Source organism: Rhinopithecus roxellana, chromosome 15, assembly GCF_007565055.1.
Source record: "Rhinopithecus roxellana isolate Shanxi Qingling chromosome 15, ASM756505v1, whole genome shotgun sequence".
Taxonomy (NCBI): Eukaryota; Metazoa; Chordata; class Mammalia; order Primates; family Cercopithecidae; genus Rhinopithecus; species Rhinopithecus roxellana.
Genome location: NC_044563.1, coordinates 65,848,232 through 65,867,057, shown reverse-complemented (window position 1 = coordinate 65,867,057; position 18,826 = coordinate 65,848,232). Strand labels below are relative to the sequence as shown.

The 18,826-nt window shown below is 44.0% G+C and overlaps 1 protein-coding gene and 1 pseudogene across 2 annotated transcripts in view; both read left to right on the top strand.

Moving 5' to 3' along the window:
• The first annotated feature begins 3,018 nt into the window (after positions 1–3,018).
• NTM (neurotrimin) overlaps positions 3,019–18,826 on the top strand; it is a 973,960-nt gene continuing 958,152 nt past the window's right edge. Inside the window, exon 1 of one of the 2 annotated variants that reach the window (XM_030918742.1) lies at positions 3,019–3,422. In XM_030918742.1, the coding sequence (XP_030774602.1) occupies positions 3,341–3,422 (82 nt within the window). In that variant the 5' untranslated portion in view covers positions 3,019–3,340. The remainder of the gene's footprint in view (positions 3,423–18,826) is intronic. The other variant, XM_030918743.1, reaches the window with a different exon arrangement.
• Positions 17,737–17,851, top strand: LOC115893779 (annotated as a pseudogene).

The following is an 18,826-nucleotide window of genomic DNA, read 5'->3' as shown; positions in this document are numbered from 1 at the left end:
CTAGAACCTCAAATCTACTTGGTATATTTCTAACTCTAGTTTTTAATTCATGGTATCCTCATCTAGCAATATCCTTCCCTCTGCCTCAGATCTAGGATCAGAGTCACTCTCAAGGTATTCATGACTCCCACCATCTCCAAAGAACTTTACAAAACTGTCATAGAAAACAACCAGCTATCATGTGTGATCTGATGAAATTAATTCTATGTACCAACCATTTGAAACTCAGTTAAGATTGAAAGCAGTATATGAGTCTTCCTGTAGTTTTGTATCAACATATGTATTGTTTTGTAATGTTTATTGATAATCTCATATGCTATTGAAAACAGCAAAAAGATTATACACTAGGATGCTTCATATCTATTTGAGTCCCTTGCAGTATTTAGCACAGGATATTATTTTTGAAGTTGATCTAAGATGAAAATGCTTAGGTTTAAATCCTGATTCCATTCCTTAACTGTTGTGTGGCTGTGGACAAGCTTTTCCTGAGCCTCAATGCCTTCATGTATAAAATGGGGAGGGTAATATCACCACTTCACAGGTTATGAGGATTTAATGAGAAAAAATGCATATAGAACACTGAGTATCATGCCTAGCACATTGCAAATAAATATCAATAAATATCAACTCTGATGATTAATTTCTTATTATTTGTACACACATGGGAGCTTAATAAACATTGGTAACTGTATAGATTTATTATAGTTCAGAGCGAGGACATTTACAAATGTTAGTGTCTACCTCTCCAGATTGGGACTAAAGACTTACCGGTGGCCCATGATCTTTGTCATCATTCTGGAGAGAAATGAAACGGTGGTGAAAGGAAGCCACCTTCCTTTTGCACAGCACTGTTATCACCTTCCGTCACAGTTGTTCCAAAGCATTTAATTACACATGTCACTATGCTGAGCACCGCACAAAACGTCTCATCAACAGATAAAATTCTTGTCCATTGGGAGCTCACGGTATCAAGGACATTTTGATAGACATGTGAATTAGAATTTAATGGCAAGAAGAAAAAAAAAATACCAGTTAACATAAAAAGTCTTTAAAATGGGAAGGAGGATAAGAAATTATTCCAGTTCTATAATTTTACAGACAAGAAGCCAAGGTTCACAGAGGTGAAATGATCTGCCTGAGGCCCCTTGGTTGTGTGGAGCTGTGAGTAGGATCTTGAGGTCCCCAGATCTTGAGTTCCCAGGGCCCCTTCCTCTCATGGTCACAAGATCCCACATTCCAGGGAATGTTGCTGTTCATACTCAGCACAGGGTCAACTTCTGGGAGGCCGAGGCTGGAAGGACTGCTTGAGGCAAGGAGTTTGAAACAAGCCTAAGCAGCATAGTGAGACTTCATCTCCACAGAAAAGTAAACAAACAAACAAACAAAAAAATTAGCTGGTGCGTAAGGCAGGAGGGTTACCTGAGCCCAGGTGTTCAAAGTTGCCGTGAGCTGTGATTGCACCACCTCACTCCAGCCTTGGTGACAGAGCAAAAATTTGTAAAAACAAAAAAAGACAGAAAAAGAAAAAAAAATAAAACAAGGTAAATTGTGTGTCTTAGACATGTGCAAAATGGCAGTGATGTTTTCATTTCACCTCTGTATGCTAAAATACAAACAGACAATGAGTACTTTTCTTCTATGCAGTTTGAAAATACATTAACATTTTTATGGGGGTTACAAGGAAGTATAATAATTAGCAGTGGAGTTCTAGAAGAATATTTTTTAAATGTGTGTCAGGGCATGGTGGGGGTATGAATGTGTCAGGATTGGCTAAGGAACGTTCTGTGAGAAGCTACAGTTTCTTTTTTTTTTCTTGAGACAGGGTCTGGCTCTGTCGCCCAGGCTGGATTGTAGTGGCGCAATCTCTAGCCACAGCAAGCTCCGCCTCCTAGGCTCAAGCGATTCCCCTGCCTCAGCCACGTAAGTGGCTGGAACCACAGGTACGCACCACCATATCCAGATATTTTGGGATGTTTTTAGTAGAGATAGGGTTTCACCATGTTGTCCAGGCTGCTCTCGAATTCCTGAGCTCAGGCTACAGGCCTTCCTTGGCCTTCCGAAGTTCTGGATACACAGGCGTGAGCCTCTGTGCCCGGCCAGGAGCTACATTTTCCAGATATTTTGTTCACATCCTCTAAATTGCCTCTCATAAGAGGAAACCAAAAATTAGAATAAACTTCCAGGCCCTAGAATTGGATGTCTTAAGAAATTATGTATATCCATTAGGTTATTTCTGTTTGGTTTTTATTCTTTCCTATCACCAAGGAGATTAATGTCTTCAACTCTCTGAGGACCTTCACAAAGTGTACACTCAGAAAGCCCCTCTGCATGTCTGACCTGAATCTTTCTTGCTGCAGTTTAAATCACAGATGCTTGTATTATTGCTTTAGTGGATGTGGATTGACTAAGTCAATAAACTCCTACTTTGTTTTCTTTTGAAGAATGTTCTCCATCTTCAGACTGCAGAACTTCTTTTCAAACACTAGGTACTTCGTACCTTTTCATGGTATCATATACACATGGATGACTTTAGGAAATTGGTTTTTAAAAAGTGAATGAAAAAGAGGAGTAACATAGATGTTCTGAAACAGGAGTGACAGGAGGAGAAAATAGAAAGTTATTTACTATTTTCAAAGCAACTAAGTAGAAATGTTGATGAAAGAGAAAAAAAAATGCTGTCACTGAATGATATTTCCATCGGAGGGGAAAATAGGTACCAACAAATGAAATCTGACTCATCTTTATAAGTTTCACTGAGCATGAAAATGTCCCTTTAAAATTTCCCATAAGCCATGGCTGGCTATGGGATTTTTCCAGTGCAAAGGGAATGTGAGTTCAGGAGGCCAGGGAATGCCAGGGGGAAAGGGATTTTCTGATATTCAGAAGACTCAGAGACTGTCAGTTTAAAAAATGAAAGTAATATAGAAGGGGCAAAGTGGCATTTATCATTCTATCTCTCCAGGCTCCTGTCTCTTTAATCAGCTAGCCTGATTTGCCCAGTAAATGATTCCTGAGAGAGTCTGTGTGTGTGTGTGTGTGTGTGTGTGCCCGCGCGCGTGTGTTGTAGCTCTGTCAATCCTTGGATTAGAACCAATGATTGCAGCTTGTAGGAGGGCTGTCCAGGGCCAGATTGTACAATGTGTCTCAGTGCCAGAGTATGAGTGGAGATAATTACGGGGAAGTCATACTCTCTCACACCCTCGGCTTTCTTGTTGTGTCCTTCAGCAAAACAGTGGATTTAAATCTCCTTGCACAAGCTTGAGAGCAACACAATCTATCAGGAAAGAAAGAAAAAAAACCGAACCTGACAAAAAAGAAGAAAAAGAAGAAGAAAAAAATCATGAAAACCATCCAGTCAAAAATGCACAATTCTATCTCTTGGGCAGTCTTCACGGGGCTGGCTGCTCTGTGTCTCTTCCAAGGTAAGAGCTTGCTATTGATTTGCCTACGGTAGACCCAGGAATTGTACAGTGTGCTTTATAAGATTCGCAGACTCCCCGAGTCGGCTGTGCTGCGCTGTTTGCAGGTGGAGGAGAGAGCGTTTAGACAGCATGGCTGGGACTTCGTTCTCCCGACTAGGCTGTGAGAATATTGATTTGATTCTGGCTGCTACCGGAATGGGGGAATGTATGTGCATAAGTAAAACGTGTTTAGTGCTCCTGTTAGGTCTGTGGTCGTGTGCTAGGCTCCCTGGCTTCATGCACATTCTTGCACACATATACAACGGAGCACACATGTAAGCAGGGGGAAATGACAGATTCGGAGGGCAAGAGGGTTGCCAATGTGTTGCTTATACGACTGGGAAGAAATTACAAGAGGAAACTTTAAATATCCGCCAGCGAACTTGCAAAGCTTTTAAAAGGAGCAAAGCGGAAAAGACAGGCTAGAAAGAATCAGGTTCAGGTGCTTCTTGTGAGGTTCTGGTCAGCGATCCAGCTTCAAGGGATGAGTCAATTTGCAGCAGTGGGGGACAACTGTCTTAGTTTTGAATGTGTTCGGGGGTGTGTTTGTGGCTGGGGTGGGGGGTGTGGATAACAATCAGATAAAAGGAAGGGGAGCCGGGGCTCTGAAATTCTAAAAAGCTTTTCGAAGTTGAAGGGAGAGGCAATAAGAGTCGAATGCTAATTTTCTGTTTATTTATCGGCTGAGCCAGGAGCCCTGGGGGCTGCAGTTGGTGCATGCTTTGATGTTCCCAGTGCTGTGTTCTGTGCATGTGGAATCTGCCTCCACCTTGAGTCCATTTGCTGCACCATGCCCCCACCCCCCCACACCCCATCCCGGCTCTCACGTCCATTCAGTTCCAGCAACAGAATTATCCACTGATCAGCTTGCTCCCACCTGCCCTGTCCTTTGGGATGACTAGTTTGCCTCTTTCATATTAAACATGGCTAAACTCTTAAGGATCGAGACAAGCTGAGAAACTTTCCCAGGGTGACCCAGCAGGGCTCTGGGAGAGGAGCCCTCTCTTGGGAGGTGAGGCTCAGTCCTATGCAGTTGTATTCCCAGAGGAAAGTTCCCTCTGACCCAGTGAAAAACGATGGGGAGTCCCACCCCCTCGCCCTCTTCTCCCCCTGCAATATGGAGTTCTCCTGATCTGGACTGAGTCCCGAGCTGTAGTCCTGCTGACTCTTCTCCGAGGTTAGGATCTAGGGATTGCTGCTGTTCTCTATACATAGGGTACAGTGGCTGCAGTGTGGATCCACGTAAGGTGGGCAGAGAGACCAGGCTGGAAAGATCAAATGTGTACACCCTTGACTGGGGCTCGACGAAGAAGGCAAGGAGGGGGACAGAAGGGATCTGTGTCGCATGATAAGGAAGTCTAAGGTGGTGAATCTTGCAGGGATGTCCATGATGTCACCTGCTGCACCCAACGCCAGGAGGCATGGGCCTCAGGATCTCCCTTGTCTCCCCTAGGGGCTTTGGTGGGTGTGTGAGTGAAGGGAGTCAACTTGGAGGCATCCTTGATTGACTCCTCTTATATAATATGGAGCAGCATCAGCGTGTGTGTGCGTGCATGTGAGTGCGCCCCTGCTTGTTCTGGGTGCACAAGAATGAAGTGGGGAGGCTGAGTTCAGGATCGGGCACTTTCGGGAAAGCGGTTTCTATGAGGACTGACAGCAAAAATGAAAACTAAGCAGGAAGGGGCAGGGTGAGGGGTCAGAGGCAGGGAGAGGGAAGGTCCCAAGCCCTCAGTAATTTCTCTCCGTCCGGAGATCCATGTCTCTTCTGTCTGTAACATCGAACTGGAGACAATGACCAAACTTCCACCATCAACAGCCCTGCTGGCTGCATGCCAGGAGCCCCAGGGCCATACTGAATTTACATATAAATTAGCATACGTGATTTTTTTTTCATCAGAATAAATGCAGGGAAGCATAATATTTGCTCATACTTTGAATCGTCTCTGAATAGATGAGTAGCAAAGTGGCGGTGCAAATTTATCTAAGGTGCCATCTGATTTTGTGGTCTTGTTCCTACCCTGGGGTAGGGGTGGTGGCGACAGGACTATCTTAGACCTTATCACATTCTACCAAATCCTGAATGTCTCAAAAAGAATGATGGCCTTATTTGTACTACCCTCACCCAGTCAGCCCTGAATAGGCTTCAGTGTGTCGTAATAGAACAAGGCTGCCCAATTTTAAGACAGAACAACCCCCAAAGCCCCCCATATTGCCTGCCCGTCAGATGTGGCAAAGGTGATGTCTGTTCTCTCTTTCAGGGGAAGGATGCTGAAGTCTGCCAGCTATCTCTTATCAAACTTGCAGAATTACTGAGGCAGCCCAGGTCTTGCCTGCAATAATCCACCCCTATTGCATTGACCCAGTGGGACTAGTTAGAATGCAGTACACATTCCAAGGCGATTTTTTCTTCTCCTCTGTTTTTGTTTTAAGCTGGTTCTTCCTAGAGCTGCTACTTCCTGTGCCTCCTGCCTCTTGAAAAGGTGCCTGGTGCTAGTGGCAGGTTAGGAACCCCTTCCTGACCTGCTCCTCCCCCCAACCCAACCAGCAACCATGATCCAGCTTAGGTAGGGAGGGGGGTTTCTGAGGGAATCAGCACTGATTAGTGACGCTGACAGGAGGGGGCGATTAGCTCCCTGGCGCTCTGGCCCTAAGATACACCAGGGTTGATTAAGTAGAGGCATCTCTTTCCTGGGCGCAGACGCTACGGAGCTGGATCAGACGCTGTCCTTTGCAGCACACCCACCGCCCACCTTCTGCCACTGAGAGCCTCTGAAAGGAATGGCTGGTTGTGCTGCAGCTTCCTCTTTCTAGAAAACCGACCATTTCTCCTTCGAAGGATTATTGTTTCTTTTAACACCTTCCCATTTGCTTGGGTAGGTTCCTCTCTTACCTTTCTCATTTCCTCACCTCTCCTCACATCCCGCATCCACTTAGCAGCTAGCTTGAGACACAGACAGGGCAGAGGAGAAGGAAAAGGTGCCTTGGCAAAGTTCACACTCCCCTTCGCACAGCACCCAGGAGGTGGGCAGTGGGCACCGTTCAGCTAGGCAGGCTGGCCAGGTTCCTGCCATGCACAGTACACATGTGGTGCCAGCAGCAGCTTGAACTGGGCAATGCTTCTGAGATTCACGGGTGGCAGACGAGACCATGACAATATTTACTGGCAAAGTGGAAACACTAGCCTGGGATGTTGGGACCCCGGGCCTGATATAGGCATTGTAGGCTCTTGGAAGCATGGCAGCAAGGGGAGGGGTCAGGGAGCCTCACTGAGTGGAACCTGCTGTGCCAGGCTTGGGGCTGCCAACTTGGGGCAAGTTCCTGGCAAGGCGTGCACAGTGGCACAAAGGTAGCTCACCTCCACCCTTTGTATTAGGAGGCCACCCCACCCACGGGGACGGCCCTCTGAGCGTTCGCTCTAACGTGCCTGGAGAGTGTCTGCCGTGGCCAGCAGGTCTCACTGCATGAAGACCATTCTTGAAACTGCAGCTTTAGTTACCAGGCACAGAGCCTGGTCCTGGTCGTGATTCTTCCCATTTTTGGTTCCCTTAAAGCCTAATATAAGCCCCGAAAACCCGTCTTATCAGCTGCAATGTACAGTCCCTGACTTCTGTTCTTTCTCAGTAACCCCCTTCTCTAGCGCTGGTTTTAATTCAGGGGTCCTGAATGGTGTTTTCAGGTATCTTTCTTGGTTCCCTGCCTGAGGTGATCGGGTCTAGACTGCCTCCTGGCAGTTTCCTGGGTTCTGCTCTCTGCCTGCGTGCTGTCTGCCATGCTGGTACTGGCTCCTTTTCTTGATGGGACAAACAACCTGGTGTTGATTTCAGCCAAAACTTGTCCGTTGGGATGAAGTGAGCTCTCTCAATATCCCAAGAAATGGCAGAATTTCTGAATCAGTATGGGGCATGTGATTCTGGCGTGTGCAAGAGACACATGCTGGAGATATTTGCAATGCTCTTGCCATTCAGTCATGGTAGATGCACACTTTGGGTAAGATGAACAGGTCTGTGATTTGGCTTTTTTCCAAGTATTTTGAATTCAAGCTCATAGTCTGCTTCTGCCCACAAACTAGAATGCTAAAGATTAAAAAACAAACAAACAAACAAACACCCACATTGCTCTCTATCCTGCTGTAGCAGAGATCCTACAAATGCTTCAAACCCCCAATATGTATGGTCTCCAGGTCTCTAGTCACTTCTAGTGGTCTGAACATAGCTCCATGGGGGACATGTACTTCTAGGCTCAAACTGCTCTGTTTTCAGTAGGGGAAAAGCTTTCCTTCTGCAGGCCCATCTCCCCACCTGCCCACCAGGCTGGGGAGCGACTCCCTTGGGTGTTGTAAGGACTCATTAATGCTTGTAACACTCCAAACATGTGGTGCTAAGTGGAACTCCATGCTGAGATTATATTTATGCAGTTTACTTCCTTTCTGCTCTATTGTCTTGTTACATGTTTACTTTATGTCTGTAGTCATTTGGAATTCAATAAAACCAATTAAACATAAAAAAAGAAAGTATGCAGGAATAAAGGAGTCGACGGCATACAGGTTGGAAGGGTCGAAGGGTACCATCCTAGTGTTCCTGGAAGCATCTCCTCCCCTCTGTGGGAGGTAGCCTCATCTTCTCAGAGAGTGCACTGGGGAAGGGCAGAGGGGCTTTCGAAGGCACTTGCAGGGAGCATGCGTCCCATCCCTTTGCAAAAGGAGGCTTCAGTGTGGGACTGCAGTGTGAATGGTGGAGAGGGGGAGCACTAGGGAGGATGGAGCTAGAGGTAGGAGTTTCAGAAAAAATAGCTCTAATCTGGATTGGCAAAGGGTGGGAAAAAAAGAGCTCTATCCTCTGCTTTGACTATGATTTTGGTCAGTAACCTCTGAGAGCTTTACTTTTTTCTTTCATGTATGTATGTGTGTATGTATGTACGTATGTATGTCTTTATTTATGCAACCTTATGGATTAAGCCTGCTCTTGCTACCACTGCTTAAAACTGAAAAGATATAAGAGTGCTCCGTGTTCCTTCCCATTCTCTCTCCCTCCTTCCCTCCTTCTCTCCTTCTGCCCACTCCCCCTACTTCTCTGTTCTCCACCTTTTCTTTTTCTCTTTCCCTTTTTCTTTCTCCCTTTCGTTTTTCCTTCTCCTCTATGGGAAAAGTAATTGATCAGTTGACAGATCTAGGTCAAGCTGGCAGGGGTTGCTCTGCTTCATGCAGGCTTGCCTAGGAGAAGGAGGGGAGAGCCTGTCTTCACAGTTCACAAGGAGCCCAGCTGATGTGATGGAAGCGGGGAGGGAGGCCAATGGACCGTGGGCGAGTTCAGCCCCCATCAAAAGGTTCTCTGGGATCCTATTAATTACAGAGTCTTCCATTATTTGGTATCTCTCACACTCTAATTTTCCATATCAAATTTATCTTTGCCTATTTCCTGCTTTTTTTTCTCAGCTTCTATAAGCTGCCAGTTTCGGTTTTTCTTTTTCTTCTTTCTACTTGCCCCTCCTTTCTCTTCCCCTTTTCTACTGCTTCTAAAATCATGACAGGAGATCACAGAATCTCCCCTACTTAAGTCATATTAGAGAAATGGCCTTTTGTTTATTTGCAAGTGGAGAAACAGAAACCCTGCCAGAAGAGCTCTGTAAGTCATTTGCAAACTGCAAAACAAACCAAGAAAGATTCACGTTTTCATTGCGGAGAAGAGAGTATTTCAAGAGAGACTGTCAAGCTAAGAAATCAAATATTGGAAAACACATTCTTCAGCTCTGTTACTAAGGACATCTTAGGTTACTAAATTTGATTCTTTTTTTTTTTTTAGCTTCTGTGAGAGTATTGCCCTTTGCGATAATAAAAGACTGATCAAAAGACTGCTGGTTTTGGCTTTACTTACTCATTCAAATTCACTCTCTAGCAGTGCTTCCTTTGCTCATCTTGGAAGTGTCACCAAACTCTCACCCTAACACAAGATCCATCTGGTTGTTTATTTGTCCACTGGTTCAATCACATCCAAGTGCTTATTGAGTGCCTACTATGTTCGGTGCATTGTTTTAGGTGCCAGAGATACAACAGTGATGAAAAAGCAACTAATGGATAAGACCAAAGACCTAGTTGCATCTCTCAGATTTGGTTTGGCTTGGCATCCTTTGTCACAAATGGAAAGCAACAACAGCAGTACCAGAAGCAATGGTGGAGACTCCATGACACAGCTTCTGGCCTCCTGTGCAAATGATGACAGATGGCAGGAAAGTAACTAGCCCTCAATCCTTGTTTTGAGACGGGTTTGGGGAGAGGAGGTGCACACCCTGACTCTGGGTTCTCATAACACAGAGATGCTTCCTTTGCTACTCCACACAACCTCTTGTAGAAAAGGAGCTCATGGATGTCTTTGGTATATATAGGATGGGGAAGGCTGCTGTGAGTTCACTGCCTTTGTGGTCATTGTCTTGTGTGTTTGAGTTACTGATTGATGCTGAACATCACTGTCACCTCTCTGGCCTCTCCACCTCCTTTATGCCCTGACTTCTGCACAGAACTGGAGGGCCAAGAAGATAAAGGGAGAATACCAGACAAGGCCAGGGAAGAATTTACCTCAGACAGCTTTTCTGGATGAGGCAAATACTGTTCATCTGACCTCTGGGAGGGATTCAGAATTCAGGGTAGAGCTAAGATAACCTGCTCTATGAGAACCCCTTTAATTTGCTACCCACTCATCATATCTTAATTTAGAGTTCCTGAAATAATACAAATGCATCATTAACAAAAGGAATTCCTTTGTTTTCTTCTGGTGGGATACCATGTTTTGGACGTCACATTGTATAGTTGTTCTCCTACACACCCGTCTTCTTTTAATCCATGGATCGTGTTTGCAGAACTATGTGTACAGAAGTAGCAAAGGTGCTCTGGTGCTCAGGCCGTGTACTATAGCTGCACCCTGAATGTTTTAAGGGGGCTGCTGCTATCTGCATTTCCATCATGGTGGCAGTGATCATTCCTAGGTTTTCTTATAAACAAGAACAGGTAATTACCTTTCTCATAAACCCATGATTCTTCCAAGTCCAGTGGTCTAGAGCAATTATACATCTCCCAGCTTGATCTCAGAACCCTCAGTGGGTAGATGCAATCTGCATTTATTTGCAATACTCTGTCCAAGCCAGTGGTTTGCAAACTTGCCATACCATAGAATCACCTGGGGAACTTCATAAAAATACCAATGTCTGGACCCTGTCACAGACCAATTAAATCAGAATCCCTTTGGATGGGACCCTACACTGATATTTTTAAGAGCTCTCCAAGAAGGCCTCATTTGCAGTCAGTTGAAAACTGTACCTCTAAAGCCATCTGAACATGTTCGAAGACCTTGAGTAAGACACGTCCCCTATATGGGCTTCAGTTTTCTCACTTTAAAATAAAACACTTGGACTGAAAGATTTTCAAGTCTCATTCCAAGTTCAACATTTGGCAATACTGCAAATAGTCTTTTTGAGTATAGTTATTGATAGGTAGTGGTGCTAAAAGAAAATACTCAGCACCAGCCTCTGCCTGCAGGAAGCTAAGAATATAAACAGCATCACAGACGAATGAACAGAGTCAGAACATGTCAGCAGTGTGTGTGCATGCAAACTCTACATGCTGTCTCATATATATGATGCTGTGTGTTCATATATGGATGCATTTATTTATCTATAAAGTATCCTTAGAATGGAAGGAAAGGATTAACTTGTCATGGGTAGGGGGAATAGAACTGATAATGACTCTCAATTGATCAATTCCTAAGCCTTCCTTCAAGAGAAATTCAGGAGGCATTTGATTGAGGGTCAAAAAGGAATGTGTTTGAGCTAGATTGGAGAGTGCTAAGCAATGAGTAGCCTTAGAAGAAGCTCCATCCTTAGGTGTGAGAATTACATATTTCTCTTCCACCTAGCCTCCCTGCCCCTCCCCAGGAATCAGTTATCCAGCTGCATTGCTTCCACTGCTCCCTCCTTCTCATGGTCAATAAGGACTCATGCTCAAAACCTCAATGACAATTTTGCAGCTTCATGTGTTAGGTAGAAGTGATGCTGGCTCCACTCCTATGGCCGGGTCAGCTCCTGTGGTGTGTGCAGGAGTGAAAACTTGTTTGTTTTCTGATGGAGTCGGCAGATCTAAGAGGCACATTAGAACAGGGTTACTGGCAGATTTGTGCCAAGTTTAGTCTCTGGACAACCCACACACCCACCTGGCTCCCCAGAGTGTTCATACTGCTTTGCCAGAAAACCCTTGAATCACAACCAGCTCAGGCTCAGAGGGACTTTCAAGATACTTCATTTCAGTTCCTCTCTTTGGGCTCTGACCTCTCAATAATGCAGCTGCAGTAGTCCTCCAGCCTCTGTCTCCAACGATAGGAACTTGCATCTCTACGGAAGTCCATTGCATCTGACTGTCAGATTTCAGGGAGATAGGAGGATGGGAAGAAGAGGCAGGGGAAGAGGTAGGAGAAGGATTCTGCCTTCTTATAGAATCCAGCCAAAGATCCTGTATCTGGAGAGTGATTATAACATAGCGGCCCCAGGGCCAGATTGCCTTGAGCCAAACCTGGCTCTGCCTCTTTCTGGTTTGAGATCTGTGGCAATTGAATCGATCTCTGTGCAACTCAGCTCCTCTTCAATAAGATAGAGATAATTATAGGACTTACCTTGTAAGGTTATTATACAGATTAAATAAGTTAATGCAAATAAAGTGTTTGAATACTGCCTTGTACATAGTAAGCTCTCAATAAATATTACTTAATTCTACTACCCACAGGACTGGTCTAATTTTTCTACAACATGACTGTTTTCAAATATTTGAAACTGTGATTTCCTCCCCTTCTCCCCTGTATCTTCTCTTTACGAGGTTAAATATTCCAAGGTTTGCCTCCTATTTTCTATAAAATCATCCATTAACAGAGTGCTGGTGGTTCTCTCTAGAGTTGTTCTGCTTCCTCTGCGTCCTTCTTCCAGTCTTCTCCCAGTGTGTCCTGGTAACTCAGCATATAAGAGCCCAGCATATTATAGCTTCTCCCAATTCCAAATCCAAGTAGAGTGAAGTCTCAGCTCTCTGGCCAGGTGTGTAAATCCTAAGGGTCTGTCCTCAGTTTGCCTCTCCCCTAAACTGAGGCACTCCCTGCTCCATGGCCTCTTTGGGGTTTCCTGTTGCTCCCTCTGTATAGCACATATGCATGCTGTTCCTTCGGCTTATGCTCAGGCCCCACCCTGCCCCTCTCTACCTAGAAAATGCTTTTGATAATTTCAGACTAAATTCAAAATTCGGAACCCTTTCCTTTGAGTCTTTTTTTTTTTTTTTTTTTTTTTTTTTTTTTTTTGAGATGGAGTCTTGTGCCCAGGCTTCAGATGCAATGGTGCCACCTCATCTTACCACAACCTCAGCCTCCTGGGTTCAAGCGATTCTCCTGCCTCAGCCTCCAGAGTAGCTGGGATTACAGGCATGTGCCACCATGCCCAGCTAATTGTTTTCTATTTTTAGTAGAGATGGGTTTTCTCCATGTTGGTCAGGCTGATCTTGAACTCCTGACCTCAGGTGATCCGCCTGCCTCAGCCTCTCAAAGTGCTGGGATTACAGGCGTGAGTCACCGCGCCCGGCCGAGTCTTCTTATTCCTTCTCTTATGCTTGCCTTGCTCTTTTTCTTACCTTTTCTGTTCATATCCACAACATGTTAGTGTAGGTGACCTATTTATACGTCTGTCTCCCCTTACCAGGCTGTGGGCTCCTGAAGGGCCAGGACTGTCTTATTTACCTTTATATACCTAGTACACGTAGCACAGCCCCTTGGACAAATGTGACACTCAGTGTTTATGGATGAAAGGAAGGGAGGAAGACCTGAGATGTCACTAGGTATTTCAGCTGCCCTATAACTCTGCCGACTTAAGGTGAGCTATTGTTCATTCAACTCTTCCTTATCGTTTGCCTGAGTTGTTTCACTAGGTATGCAAGAGTCTGACCTCAGAACTTACCCTTTCTATTATAAAGCCATTTTCTTAGATTCAACTCATCTCTTCTGTCTGACAGTTCCTTTTTTTAGATCCTAAATCATTTTCCCCATATATTAGTAATCCCTCCTGGCTGTAATCAGTAATAAACCGGATCATATGGGTACCTATGTAGTAGTACTTGTGGAGCTCAGTATTTCAGGCTCAACTGACCCAAGAGTGGAAAAGTCATTCTAATGGTGAACTGCTCAGATCAGTAGGGGAAGGGGGAAGAACCTACGCTCTACATCTAGGTGAGGTGCTGGCATCAGACGGAAGAATGGGGATAGGGAAGATTGAACCTAAGAAAAGAGGAAAATGACCGGATGAATTTATCCAGTTGGAGAAGGTGAAGTGGTCCAATGTTTTTTAGCTGTTTCTCCAAATCTAGTCTCTCTTTCTTCCACAAAGCTGTCCACTAGGGTACTTGACTCTCTTCCTGAACAGTCAAGAGGGAACTCAGCCCAGACATGGAATAGATTAATCAACAGCTTTTTTTTCTCAATGCAATTGGTGATATATGAACATTTATAGTTGGATAAACCATTTTGCTAATTCTGAGGACAAATAAGAATTAAGTAATCATTCTACGTTTCCTCTTCCTTTTCCATGAAAACTTCCCAATAAAAGGATCTAAATGCCATATTGTCATCTTTTCCATCATTTTCTCATACTGCTAACTCCTTGTCCAAGGTCAAATAATTTAATAATTAAATCCAGAAGCTTTTTCATGGACTCCTATAGTTGTCAGATACCATGGCATTTCACTTGCCCTGTCTCCTCCCCAAGGCAACAATACTGTCTGAACTGTGTTGATTAATTCCTGCTCAAGAATTCCAGAGACTTCTAGTGACCAGACACTCACTACCTGGGTTGTGGCTCTCAGTTCTGGTTGCCTATCAGAATCACCTACGGAGATTGTTATAAAGCAGATGCCCAGGTCTGACTCTCAAAAATTCTCCTGGCACAGGTCGGCATAGGGCAAGTTCATCTCTATTTCAAAAGAACAACAGATGATTCTATTGGGAGGTATAGCTAAGCATAACTGATGTTAACACTCTTTTTCATAGCTGATAAACTATGTGAGAAAGCACTTTGCAATTCTGGCAGGCATTTTTGATGCCTCCTCAATATCAATTGTATCCTTTCTCTTTTGAAATAATACTCTAAATTTTTTCATAGTAGGAATATGTCCATTTAAAATACTCAACTTCCAGATTCTGTTACAACAGGGTATGGTCATATACTGCGGTTCCGGCCAATGGAATACAAGCATAACACGACTGGGTACGGTGTGGAGGGTTGTACGTGGATGGCCTGTGCTTTTTGTACTTTATTATTTTCCCTTCTTGACTTGGAGACTGGGATCCTTCTTGGAGGTGCAGGGTCCCATTTACAAACAGGAGGAGAAAGGACACATATCAAGAGTGACAGAGAAGGACGCTTGTAGGTCAAACCATATGGACTTGCTGTTTGGGTAAATAAAAAAATAATTGAGTATGGGTAATTTCATAGGGGGAACTCAGGTTCAAGATGACCTAGCAGCTGTACCAGCTCTAGAATGCATAGCTCTAAAGTTATCAATTGTGAAAGAAAATCTCCATTTAATTAGTTTTCTTTTCCTTGCAGCTGAATACAATTCTAATGAATCTATGTGGAGCAAAAATTTGCCTCTCCCTAAGTTTTGCCTTTAGAGCTATCAGGATAGAAGCAATAGTGTATGATCCACTTTCTAAGAGATGACTATCACAGGCCCTACTTATCTTATCGTGGCATTCTTAGTTCTTTCTTGTGATCATTGCATGGCACAGTTTCTGGAGCACTAATCATCCTGATCATTATCTTTGAAACATGACCAGTTTGATAATGATCAACTGAAAAGGTGTTGCCAGAGCAGACTCTGCCAGCTGTAATCTGATTGGCAAAGTAGAAAGTGAACTGTTACTTAGCAGATTTTGGACTTTATAGTTACATAGGTTCATTTAATTATTGTGTTAGTTTCATTCTTTTTTTCAGACATGCCACATCATTGGCTCATTTTGAGGCTGTATTTGTTCCTTTCACACAAAATCTGATTCCACAAGATCCTGCCTATCCTTGCTCACAGGTGATCTTCTCTAAATGATCTTTTTAAATGCTTAAAGCTTTATTGCCCCTGTGTCCATTGTTTAAATCCATTGAAATTATTTTTGGATCCCGATGAGATGTCTTCATCAGCTTTGTGTTATCTCCAAATGATACAGACATGGCATCTCCACATCATTGAATTTAATGATAAAAGAGCAACATAATCGATCCGAAAGCATGGCCGAGTGTTTACTTACATTTACATTTCATCCATTTCAGAAGTATTTGTTCAGACCCTACTAGGTATTAGGCATACACAACAACAAGGCAGGCATAGTTCCTGTACTCAGTGAAATAGACAAGTGACTATCCCGTGGTAAGAGCTGGGAGAAAAGCAGGTCAGTTTGCTATGGCAGCATTTGGGAGACTTTTCAGGACAGGAAAGTCCTCTGGAAGGAAGATATGTTAAAGCTGAGAGATAAAGGTGAATAGATTTAACCAGGTGAGAGGAGAGATGAGTTTTATAAGTGGAAGAAACTGTATATGCTAACATCTCAGGACTGTGATATCAAATTTGGCTAGATTGAGTGTGTTTGTATGGGGTGATGGGAGGAGGAATGTAGGTGGAAAGACAAGAGGTATATGTAGAGAGGTAGGTAGAGGTCAGGGCTGGAACTGTTTTTATTGAAGATTTTATACTGAGGGAAAAGGGTGCATTGAAGGGTTGTATGCCTGGGAGTAACATGATCACACTTGCAGTTGTAGTGATCAAACAACATGATTTGGGTTAGTGGAAAATAGTTACAATATGGGAAATGAATTGAAGTTGGGCAAGACTAGAGGAAAGGAAGCCTTCTAAGGGACATTGCAACCAGTTAGGCACGAGGTCACCAGAGTGACAGTTGCAGAGAAGGAGAGACATGGGGGTATTCAAAAGTTGTGGAGGTAGAAGGGTTAAGACTTGGAGATGGACAGGGAAGAAGAGGATAAGTAATAAAGAAAGTGTAAGAGGACTTCTGTTTTCTAAGTGAATGGCTTAGAGGTGGGTTTTAGAGAGATAGCAATGAATGCAATTTGGGCCATGATGGGTTTAACAGTAGCTTTCCAATATGAGGTTAGCTAGATGGATCTGAAACTCTGCAGAGATATCTGGGCATGAACAAGATAGTCTTCAACACAGATACAATTAATTATCCAGGGAGAGAGTAAGGAATACATAAAAAACAATTGAGGGCAAGCACTAGTCCTTAAAGGCTGGGAGGAGAAGGGATCTGAGAAAGCAGATTGACAAAAAGTGGACAAATACATAGGAGAAAAATCTGAAAGCATGAGGCCATCAAGGCCAAATGATGCAAATTTGAGGAAGGCAGGAATGTCAGCAGTGTCACATGCTTCTAAAGAATCAAGGGAGATTATATTTAGTTGCAATACTCTCTCCCATGTCCTTGGGGATAACAGTTTTGTGGGGCAGAGCAATGGGGTGGGGATACAAATGGGAAGAAGAAGTGGAGTCAGAAAATGAGTGTCATTATTTCAAAAGGTTCTGTATTGAGAGAGAGAGAGAGAGAGAGAGAGAGGCAGGGGCCAAGGAAGGAGAGGCAAGAAGGAGGATATGGGGATGGCTGGCCAGGTGAGGCCCTCAGGGAATACAAACAGGTGGGAGGAGTGACGAATCCTGAGCATGGGTAGAAAAGGAGTCTTGAAAAAGACTGCTTCCGTTACTCTTTAAACTGAGGAAGGATAGAAGTGTTCGAGAATATGCATTATGATTAGATTCAGCTGCAAATGACAAAAATGATGCAATTAGAGTGGCTTAAGTAATGTAATCTGTATCCCTCTGGTTACGGAAATACTCTACTTTGTCTGTTCATGGCTAGTGAGTTGTTCCCTAAACTCAGGCACCCAGACCTTTCTGCCATCTGGACCTGTTGCACACGGCCTTGCCTCCATGGTCTGAGGCGGCAGCATCTGTGTGCCAGAGTGGAATGAGGGAGAGATGAAGAAGAGGCAGGAGGTACCTGGGCATTGCCCCCTGCAGATGCTCCTGGAGGCCATCACATGGCATCCTTGCTCACCTCCTCTTGGCCAGGACTCAGCCACATTGCCACACCTAAGTACAAGAGCATGTGGGAAACTCACAATCCCCTGTGGATGATAGTATGCCCGGACAAAGTCAGGGGCCTATCACCATGGAAAGAGGGACGGACATTAAGAAACTATTAGTGTGTCATATGAAAGGAGGAAAAATTAGTATTCCCTTGATAAGGATGGAAGAGGCCCTCAAGTCCATAGGGTTCACATATGGCTAAGGCATTACCACCATGAAACCATGATGTTTCAATATCACCAGTCATTAGGGAACCACAGATGAAAACCACAGTGAGGTACAACTTCACACCCGTTAGGATATCGCTGATGAAATAGAAAAGGAAAATAAATATTGGTGAGGATGTGGAGAAATTGAAACCCTTGTGCATTGCTGGTGGGAATGTAAAGTGATGCAGCCACAGTGGAAAGAGTTTGGGGGGTTCTCAAAAAGCTAAACAGGCTGGGCTCAGTGGTTCATGCCTATAGTCTTAGCACTTTGGGAGGCTGAAGCTGGAGGATTGCTCAAGCCCAAGAGTTCAGGACCAGCCTGGGCAATATAGAAAAACCCCATCTCTACAAAAAAAAATTGTTTGAAATTATCCAGGCGCAGAGGTGCACACCTGTAGTCCCATCCACTCAGGAAGCTGAAGTGAGAAGATTGCCTTGAACCCAGAAATTCAAGGCTGCAGTGACCTGTGATTGCACCACTGCACTCCAGCCTGAGCAGCAGAGCAAGACTCAGTGTCTAAACAAAACAACATTAAACATACTAAATCAGTCAGTGAATTGGAAAAAAAAATAAACTAAACATGGAATTATCATATGACTCAGCAATTCTACTCCTGGGTGTATATCCAAGAGAATGGAAAGCAGGGCCTCACACAGGAATTTATACATCAATGTTCACAGCAGCATTATTCACAATAGTGAAGGTAGAAACAACCCAGGTGTCCATCATCAGCAAATAGATCAACACAATGAGGTCTGTGCATAAATGGGTATTATTCAGTCTTAAAAGGGAAGGAAATTCTGACACATGCTGTAGCGTGGATGAACTTTGAAACCATTATGCTAAGTGAAATGAGCCAGACACCAAAGGACCGATAAAGTATGATTCCACTTACACGAAGTAAGTAGGATAGGCAAATTCATGGAGGGGCTATCAGGGGCTTGCGGGAGGAGGGAAACGGAGTGATTTAACGGTCACAGAGTTTCTGTCTGGGATG